At 39.2% G+C, this 10,689-nt stretch overlaps 2 protein-coding genes across 2 annotated transcripts in view; one reads left to right on the top strand and one right to left on the bottom strand.

Moving 5' to 3' along the window:
- The window catches only part of ZNF568 (zinc finger protein 568), a 102,538-nt gene extending 93,366 nt beyond the window's left edge, over window positions 1-9,172 (top strand). Inside the window, exon 10 of the mRNA XM_021718587.1 lies at window positions 7,709-9,172. Within this exon, the coding sequence (XP_021574262.1) occupies window positions 7,709-9,117 (1,409 nt within the window). The 3' untranslated portion in view covers window positions 9,118-9,172. The remainder of the gene's footprint in view (window positions 1-7,708) is intronic.
- The window catches only part of LOC103272599 (zinc finger protein 829), a 310,263-nt gene that overhangs the window by 129,176 nt on the left and 170,398 nt on the right, over window positions 1-10,689 (bottom strand). The gene's annotated exons all lie outside the window — the stretch shown is intronic.

The following is a 10,689-nucleotide window of genomic DNA, read 5'->3' as shown; positions in this document are numbered from 1 at the left end:
CTACAGGTACATGCTACCACGCCTGGCTAATTTTTGAATTTATTGTAGAGATGAGGTCTCACCAAGTTGCCCAGGCTGGTCGCAAACCCCTGAGCTCAGGCAATCCTCTCACGTCAGCCTCCCAAAGTGCTGGAATTATAGGCTTGAGCCACTGTGCCCAGCCAACAGTTTATGTTAATGAAGTCACACAATATGTAATTTGCAACGGACTTTTTTCACTTAGTAGAATGATTTCAAGGTTCATCCGTACTGTCTCATATACCAATACCTCATTTTTTATATTGTCAAATAGTTTCCATGATATAGATATACCCATTTTGTTTACCCATTCATCAATTGATGGACATTTGGATTATTTCTACTTTTAGGTTATTATAAATAATGCCGCTGTGAACATTTGTATACAGATTCTCTTCTTAGTTGTTGAGGGTTTTTGGCATAAAAGGGTTTCAGAATACTTTTTTCAGTTACTTCTGTATCTATGAAGACATCTGTGGTTTATGTCCTTTGGTATAGTAATATGGCATATTACATTGATACATAAATTTTTGGATGTTAAACTAGCCTTGCATTTCTGGAATAAATTTCATCTGATTATGGTATATAATTCTTTCTGTTGCTGAATTTGTTTTGGTTTTATTTGTTGAGGATTTTTATGTCTATATCCATAAGGGATATTAGTCTATAGTTTTCTTGTGATGTCTTTGCTTTGTCTGGTTTTGGTATAAGGGTAATACTGGCCTCAGAATTTATTGGGAGATTTTTTTTCTCTTTTATCTTTTAGAGTGTTTGTGAAGGATTTGTATTATGTTTTCTTTAAATGTTTGGTAGAATTCGGCAGTGAAGCTGTTTGGTCCTGGGTTTTTCTTTTTAGGAAGATTTTTGGCTACTAATTCAGTCTCTTTATTTGTTATAGGTCTATTCAGATGTTCTATTTCCTCTGAGACAGTTTTGGTAGTTTTGTATCTTTTTAGGAATTTGTCCATTTTGTCTAAGTTATCTAATTTGTTGGCATACAGTTGTTCATAGTAGTTTCCTAAAACCCTTTTTATTCCTGTAAGGTCATAGTGATATTCCTATTTTACTGCTGTGAATAGATTTTCCAGGGAGCTACAAATTTGGACAAAATTCTGGGTGGAGTGGTGCTTTTAACAGAGCTCCCAAAGAAGTCCAGCCTCTCTATTGGCTACAAGTCTGCTGGCTTTTGGCATCCGTGCCAGAGAATTGGTGAGGGATGGGGAATGGGAATAAATGTCACAGATCCTGCTGTCTTACCAAAGTTTCATCATTTCTTTAGATGGAAACTTTCAGTTCATTCTGTGGCTTTTGTTAAATTTTAGAATTCTGATATGGTTTATTTTAGTTATTTTCCAAGGATATTTATTATTTTTGTGGGTGAATGAGTTCACCAGGATCATCACTCTGAAGTCAATCTCGTGTTTTTTTTCTTTTGCATTTAGAGTTGTCTACAAGTCATCATTCAACCATTTCTTATTGCATATTCAACAGTGCACAAGTGAAAGGCCTTGCCTCATGATGCTTATTACAGCACATTCTAGTGAGAAAGATGGACAAAACATAGATACATACATAATATTTAGACAGCAATAAAAACATTGAAGAAAAGGTCAGATTTTAAGCTAGAACATGATGAAGTACAGTTTTTTTATACAGGATCATGTTGAGGATGGTCCTCTGAGGAGGTGACATTTGAGCAGGGGACCTGTAAAAAGCAGGGGAAGGAAGTTATGCAAAAGATCCAGCAGAGAGGGAGTGTTGAGGTTCTGAAGAGGAAATGGGCTTGATCAGTTGAATGTCCACAGGAAGCCAGTATATAAGTGAAGATATACTGGGTTTAGTCACCCAGATTTCCAGTACCGTGAAATTTCGCTTTACTCTGGTTTAGCAGTTTGTAAGTACACAGTCCGTGCTGTAGTGGCTCAGCTCTCCCTAGATCAGGCAGATATCTGCTGCGGTGATGAATGGCGGGTGCATGAGGCGTCACCACAAGGTCACCTTCCAAGCAGCCAGAGTGAGGAAGGAAGTTGGGAGAGCATGCTCTTTGCCTCATTTTCATTCAGAGCCCGTTGGCCAGAACTAAGTCTCATGATCCAACCTAATGGCAAGGCTGTCTGAAAGCGTTCTGTATTACCATGTGCCGAACTTAAAATAGGGTGTTACCTAGGGAGGGGAAAGTAGGTAGAGAAGAAAAGATGTTAGAAGACAGCACGTGGAGCACTTTGCCATTTAGATACAAGGAGGAAGACAATCTAACAAAAGGGGAGGAAGGAGAAATAATCATTGAGTTAGGAGGAAAACCAGAAGAATGTGATATCCAGAGCCCTAATGAAAACGTTGATTTAGCCAAGCGTGGTGTCTTATGCCTGTAATCCCAGCATTTTGGGAGGCCAAGTTGGAAGGATCGCTTGAGTCCAGGAATTCAAGACCAGCCCAGGCAACATAGTAAGACCTCATCTCTACAAAAAAAATTTAAAAACTAACAGGTATGGTGGTGCATGCCTGTAGTCCCTACTCCTTGGGAGGCTGAGGCAGGAGGATTGCTTGAGTCCCGGAGTATGAGGCTGCATTGAACTATGATTGTGCCACTGTACTTCAGCCTGGGCAATAGAGTAAGACCCCATCTCTAAAGATATAAATATATTTAAGAAGGAAAAGGAGTTACAACTTTGTGAGTCTACCGATAGGTAAGACAATAACAGAATTAATTAACTATTGGAATTGGCTGCATGGAGGTTATTTGAGACCTGCAAACAGTAGTCATGGTAGGATAATAGGGACAAAAATTCGAATGCTGGGATTTCAAGAAGGAAAAAGGCTAGGACGAGAAACAAGCAAATGAATTAACATACTAAAATTTCTTAGCATTATTGGTGACTCATTTCAGGAGTTCTTAGTGTTTGGAGTTTTTTTGTTTGTTTGTTTTAGTTTTTTGTCTTGAAATAATATAAGATTCACGAGGAGTTGCAAAAATAATAGAGTTCCCATTTACCCTTTATCCAGCTTTCTCTAATGGTAGCATCTTACCTAACCTTAGTATGTTGTCCAAACCAGGAAATTCAGATCAGCTATGATAATGGTAACTAAACTATAGACCTTATTCACATTTCATCACATGCACTCATTTTTTATTTTTAATTTATTTTTTGTAAAAAAAGTTTGTCTTTGGTGTTTATTACCATGAACTTTTATTATGTGAAGGTTCAGATTACCACCAACACATACATGTAGGATACAAAACCCTCAGCATTTTAAATATATATATCTTTCTTTCTTTCTTTCTTTTTTTTTTTGAGTTGGAGTCTCACTTCGTCACCCAGGCTGGAGTGCAGTGGCACACTCACGGCCACCCCAGCATCTACCTGCTGGGTCCAGTGAGCCTTCTGCCTCAGTCTTCCAAACAGCCGAAACTACAGGCACGTGCTACCATGCCCGGCTAATTTTTGATTTATTGTAGAGACGAGGTCTTGCCAAGTGGTCCAGGCTGGTCTCAAACCCGCAGGCTCAGGTAATCCACTCGTCTCGGCCTCCCAAAGTGCTGAACCACCAAACCCAGCCTAAATATTTCTTATAAAATATTTTTAAAACTGTTTGTTAAACAGTGCTGTAATAGTTAGTGAAATAAAGCCAGTGCAAGCCTTTATATTTGGTGCTGTTTCTACTGAATAAAAAAGATGCTGAGAAACATTAGAAGAAAAGATAAAAGGTGATGATGATTAATCTGGGAAGCGGCCAGTTGTACCAGTAGCCATCAGAGGACTTCAGGCCTGACTGAAATCACTAAGAACCCTGCAGACATTCTTGTTGGATATTTGACCTGTCCTCTGGCTGGATAAGTGAATATCGTCCTTGGGGAGATGGTTACGTGTGAAACACTGCTGTGAAAGAATAACAGAAGTGATATTATGAGACTGGAAAGACATGTAAGACTGTGCCAAGTGAGATGAGGATGAAAAGGATGAGTAGTAGAAAGCAGGCAGAGTGGTGGGAATATCAGACCAGGCAGAACAAGCTATACTTTGACGGCCCTGAAGAGAGAAAGTTCTGGGTGTTCGTGAAGACTTGAACAGATTTTTACATCATGCAGGGCCTTTTCACCAGTTTAGGAGTTAGAATTTTTTCTCAAGGACACAGGGAATTCATTGAAGAGTTTTAAACACGGTAAAGGCATGATTGAGCCAGGCTCGGTGGCTCAGCCTGTAGTCCCGCGCCTTTGGGAGGCTGAGGTGAGCGGATCGCCTGAACCCACAGGTTCGAGACCCGCCTGGGCAGCGAGACCTCCTCTCTACAATAAATCAAAAAATCAGCCGGGCGTGGTAGCGCATGCCTGTAATTCCGGCTACTTGAAAGGCTGAGGCAGAAGGATCTCCAGAGCCCAGCAGGTCGAGGCTGCGGTGGCCGGGAGCAGCCACTGTACTCCAGTCTGGGCGACAGAGTGAAACTCCAACTCAAAAAAAAAAAAAAAAAAAGGCATGATTGAATTGAATTAAGGCATCCCTCTGACCTGTAGAGATTGAATCAGAGGGTTGCATGAGTGAAAAAGGTGAAACTAGTTAGGAGGCTGATTTAGAGATCCAAATTATTTGGCCTTGTGCTAGAATGAGATCATGGTGTAGAGAGAGTAGACATACTGGAGATTGATTTAGGGAAATAGTTCTTTAGCATTGATGAGTGATTGTATGGGGTGGGAGCAAGAGGAGCATTCTTGATAGGTGTTGCCTTTTATAATTCGAACATGCCTTTAAGGTCCATATTTATGAGTCAGTTCATGTCTTTTACACAGTTTTCCTCTTCTACCAGATTGTTTTTCCAAAATATTTGAAATAGCAGGATCCTCTGACTTCTGATGTCAGCAACTTCCTACTACAATATATGTCTCTAGTTTTACTAGTCCCTGTATTAGATAGATCTTGCATAGCCCTTCTCCCAAGGACAACTTTACAGCATCCCCAATGTAAGTGGCATTTTTATTCGATTCCAGATACAGACCATACATTCGTTCAGAAGAATCTTCTCTGCTTACCAGTCGTACCAGAGTTTCATCTCTCTAGACATCCCAGATGTTGTCTTTTCTGCAGCCTCCTTTGGGCGGGTCCAGCCACTCTGAGCCATAACCAGAGCAAGGAGAATAACCTATGCAGCAAGATGCCTGCATAAAGCTCTGATATCTTACACAGAGCATTTGGAGAACAAGGATCTCCCTTATCTCAAAGAATCCTTCTTGATTTCTGAGTAGTTAAGTGACTGTCCAGTGTCATACAGCTAGCAAATCATGGGGCTAGAATTTGCATCCCAGCATAACTCTGGAGTTGGGTTCTTTTCCCAGCCCTATACAGTTCGTAAGTGGTTGCCATAGTGTCTCAGTCCATTTGGGCTACTATAATAAAATATCATAAAGCTGGATAACTTACAAATAGAAATTTATTTCTCACAATTCTGGAGGCTGGGAAGTCACAGATCAAGGCACTAGGAGATTCAATGGCTGGTAAAGCTTTCTGGTTTATAGATGGTGCATTCTAGCTGAGTTTCCACATGGTGTAAGAGGCAGTGCAATTCCCTGTGGCTTGTTTTAAAAAGGCATTATTCCCACTTATTAGGGTCCTGCCCTCATGACCTAATTACCTCCCAAAGACTGCCTCCTAATATCATCACATTGGTGATTAGGTTTCAGCATAAGAATTTTAAGGTGATACAAACACACAGACCTTACTTAGCACATAGTATCCTAGTTTCTATTAGAATTTACTCCAAGTTACATAAGGTTTTTCTTGTACAAAACTGTCAGTATTCTAGGCGACTGATATAGAGACATGTACAGAGCTACTCTAGTGATCCTGGCTTGCCTGTGCATTGCTGCCATGTGTGTAAGAAGTAATGTAGGAGAGCATCTCTATTGAAGCTGGAAGGAATCAGAGGCAGGATCACATGTTCATCACCTATTACATAATTAAAAGCATAAAGTGATTAATCTGATTCTCAAAGCACTCTCCTAATTTCATTATTTCAGTGTGTTCTCTTGTATTTCCACCTGAATTCCCTTAATCTAGTGATTACTTTATTTAACATTAATTGAACTATATGTTGGGGACAAGTTATATCATGGTGTGTGAAATACGTATTGTGCTAGTCCTAGGCCACTTTGAGAGAAATTTATCAGTAGATAAACTGATGAACACATAAGTTCCAGGACTGACAAAAATATGAGAGCAAAAAATAGGGTACTTGACAGAAAATTAAGATATTTAGAATGAGAGAAGCTGGCTGTGCTTCTCTGGAAGCATTCTGGAACAGAACATTCATGGGAATGAAACATTGGAAGGATTTCAGATGAGAAAGTAATTGGCATGATATAGAAGTTGTTTAATGCAGAGTTTTGCTAGTCTAGTAAGAAATTTTAGATTTTATTTTAAGTACAGGGGAAGGACATTTTATTTAAGCAGTAAGTCTCACACTTGCAGTTGCTTCAGAGTCTTTGAAGGAGATTAACATACATACCAGTGGCCATTCATTAAGCAATAGTTTTTGAGTATTTACTTTATGCAAGCACAGTGAGGGGAAGACAAACAGTATAAAAGTAAAGAAGTTAAAGCATAGCATAATATGCCATTGAGTTTAAAAGTGAAGTATCTGATGTGTGCAAGATGGATTGCTGGATAGATAGATGTGTGATAAGGCAAATAGAACCAGATGTTTATTATAGAATCTAGGTAGGGGAATATAAAGGTTCACTGTCCAATTCTTTATTCTTCTGTGTGTTTGAAATTTTTTATAATAATTTTTTGGGAAAATAGATAAGATGACATGACGAAAAGCGCACTGCAGAAAAATAGAGTAAGTAAAGTGATGGCAGTTTTTTTCTGTAGAGTGATCTCTTAAGTTGACATTTGAGTCGGAGTCAGAGTGAAGTAATTAGATGAGACATAATGATATTTTAGGGAAGATATTTGTAGGCAGAGATTCTGAAGGAAGTATGTGCTTAGCAAGTTTGAAGAATATCCAGTCGGTCAGGGAGCTGGAGGATGGTCACCTAAGGGGAGAAGATAGGCAGTAAGTTCAGAAGAGGTAGTGTACGACAAGTTCCTGCAAGGCCTATAGATCAGTTAAGGACTTTGACTTTTCCTCTGAATGTGAGGGAGATTCACTGGAAGATTTTGAGCAGAAAAAATGACATGCTCTGACTTAGCTTAACAAGAACACTCTGACTACTGTGTTGGGTATGGGATATTAGGAGGACAACAGTGGAAGCAGAGATCCCACCTGGGATAGTATTGTGTTAATCTTTGTGAGATATGCCTTTGGACAAGATGGTAGAGATATAGGCAGAAAGGGAAATTAAAAATCTATATATATTTTGCTACTACAGGTGAGATGCTTTGCTGTTAGATATAATTTCTTACTCCTTTAGATTTTTATTTAGTCTTGGTTGGTTTCTAGACATTGAATTTTGAATAAGTTTTCCATGTGATTCTGATTCTCACCAGAAATGAAGAACCACTGCTTTCACTTTTATGAGCTCTCCTCATTTTCTCTATTCTCATTCCCCCTCCCTTTTTTTCCAAATTGCAATGTAGTTAAAAGTTTAAATTATTCACTACTTCTAATTTGTCATTTCTACCTTAGAACTTTTCTTTCTCCTGCAATGTGAAAATACCTCCTGGTTTTGTTTTTGTTTTTTCTCGTTATTTTACAGAATGGGAGACTGGAAGAGAAACCAAGAATTTATCTCCAAAGGAGAACAGTTATGAAATTAAATCATTGCAACAGAAAAGAGTCAGAGATAGCAGAAAAACTAATTGCCAGGTAGAGCAACAACAGGGCAATCAGGAGGGACATTTCAGACAAACTGTAATAACCTCTGAAGAAAGATCCACTTCCATTCAGTGCACAGCCCATAGAGGACATCAGACAATTCATACTGGAGAGAAATCCTGTGAATGCAAGAAATGTAAGACTTCCAGGGGCCAGTCATCCCCTATTCAACATGAAATTCGTAATAAGGGAAAAGACCCTGAATGTGGAGAATGTGGGAAAATCTTTAAGAGTAAGTCAGACTTGATCAAGCATCAGAGATTTCATAAAAGCAAAAACCATAATGAAAATAAGAAATGTGCCTTTAGATGTGACTCTGGAATTACTCAATCTCAGAGCATTGATACTGGAGAGAAACCTCATAAATGTAAAGAATGTGGGAAAGCCTTTCATTCTAGCTCACAACTTAGTCAACATCAAAAGATACATATAGGTGAGAAACCCTATAAATGTAAGGAGTGTGGGAAGGCATTTCCATCTACTGCGCAACTAAATCTACATCAGAGAATTCATACTGATGAGAAATGCTATGAATGTAAGGAGTGTGGGAAAGCCTTTACCCGTCCCTCACACCTTTTTCGACATCAGAGAATCCATACTGGTGAGAAACCCCATAAATGTAAGGAATGTGGGAAAGCTTTTCGTTATGACACGCAGCTTAGTCTTCATCAGATAGCTCATACTGGTGAAAGACGCTACGAATGTAAGGAATGTGGAAAAGTATATAGTTGTGCCTCACAGCTGAGTCTGCATCAAAGAATTCATACTGGTGAGAAACCCCATAAATGTAAGGAATGTGGGAAAGCCTTTATCTCTGATTCACATCTTATTCGGCATCAGAGTGTTCATACAGGTGAGAAACCCTATAAGTGTAAGGAATGTGGGAAGTCCTTCCGCCGTGGCTCAGAACTTACTCGACATCAGAGAGCTCATGCAGGTGAGAAGCCCTATAAATGTAAGGAATGTGGGAAGGCTTTTACGTGTAGCACAGAACTTGTTCGGCATCAAAAAGTTCACACTGGTGAGAGACCCCACAAATGTAAGGAATGTGGGAAGGCTTTTATTCGAAGGTCAGAACTTACTCACCATCAGAGAAGTCATAGTGGTGAAAAACCCTATGAGTGTAAGGAATGTGGGAAAGCCTTTGGTCGTGGCTCAGAACTTAATCGACACCAGAAAATTCATACTGGTGAGAAGCCGTATGAATGTAAACAGTGTGGGAAGGCCTTTATTCGTGGCTCACACCTTAGTCAACATCAAAGAACCCATGCGGGACAGAGGAGTGAATGAAGAAATGTCGGAAGGCTCCGAATTTGATTGACATCAGGGCTTTCATACTAGTTTGCAAAAAGCAAACCGATGATTGTAAGGAACGTGGGAAAGCACTTGAGACTAACAACTCACTGTGTATCAGAATCCATACTGTGGATATAAGTCCTGAAAGATCTTTACTTAAAAACCAAAATTGATTTGACGTTTGTTTACTGATAAGAAGCCTTATAAATGTTAGGAACTGGAAGGGGTTTATCTGTGTTTCAGAATTTATTAGGCATCAGAGTTAAATTAATAAAAAATTGGAAAACTTCAGGAATGTAAGGAAAGTAGGAAGGCCTTTTTGGTGGCTCAGAACTAAGACAACCTCAGGGGATTCATAATGAGAAGGGCAATGAATGTGTTGGAGGAATTAACCATTCAGACCTTTCTCAACATCAGAGTCATTAGCCCTTAAGAGAAACCAAAGGATTTATAATATAAGTGGCATGTATGTGGGACACCAATTTGCTTTAGCTAACAAATTATTCATCTGATAATACTTAAGGAAAACTACATTAGTATTTAAAACGCAGCAAATTCTTCCATCCCACTCAAACCTTTTTAAATATTTGCAAGCTGTTTCTCTAAAATTAGCCTGAACTGAGTCAATATGGGAAAGGATTTAAGCAATGTTTACTTCTTATTTGCCCTCGCCATTATTACTTATTTCGCTTAGGGCAAATCACTTAACTACATCTAAATTTTCTCATTTTAAATTAGTAATACTAGCACCATATTTCTTAGTTACATTTTTTTGTTGTTGTTGTTGGTTTGTTTGTTTTTTGAGTTGGAGTCTCACTCCGTTGCCCAGGCTGGAGTGCAGTGGCAATCTCACCACTACCCCAGCACCGACCTGCTGGGCTCCGGCGATCCTTCCGCCTCAGCCTTCCAAGTAGCCGGAACTACAGCCCTGACCCTGTTTCAGATCATTAGAAAATAACACAGCCTTAGCCAAAATTCACTTATCCACAAGGAAACTTAAAAGCTATGTGTATAAATAATTTTTATATTATGAAGGAAGTCAAAGCAAATTGCCATTAGGAATAAATGACACAGAAAACACTGCATGTCAAAATGTGTAGGATGTGAACAAAGCTACACTCTGAAGAAAATTAACTTCTTTTGATATGTGTAAAAAAGAGGGATAATTAAGGGCCAGAATTTATTCTGACTTCACTATATCTGGTTTGCTGCCTATTCCTAGTTAAGTTTTCTTTTCTACAAAAATCGGAGGAAATGGTCTTCTTCAATGCGGGATGCGTGTTCATATGTCTGTATCATACCTAGAATTGTGGCCATTTCGCAACCAGAAGGTCAGGAAGCTGAGATTGGCACGGGGGATACATTGGAATTACCTGTGTCTTTAACATTGTTGATCTGATGAAACAATTATGTGAAAAAAGTAACTCCATGTATTTGTTATAAGTCTATATTCAACTTTTTTGTTGTGGTTTTTGTTTTTGTTTTTTGGGGTTTTTTTGAGTTGGAGTCTCACTCTGTCGCCCAGACTGAAGTGCAGTGGCCACTCCCGGCCACCGCAGCCTCAAC

Source organism: Carlito syrichta, unplaced genomic scaffold (genome assembly GCF_000164805.1).
Source record: "Carlito syrichta isolate Samal-C Ts95f unplaced genomic scaffold, Tarsius_syrichta-2.0.1 Scaffold312887, whole genome shotgun sequence".
Lineage (NCBI taxonomy): Eukaryota > Metazoa > Chordata > Mammalia > Primates > Tarsiidae > Carlito > Carlito syrichta.
This window is presented reverse-complemented; position numbering and strand designations above follow the sequence as displayed.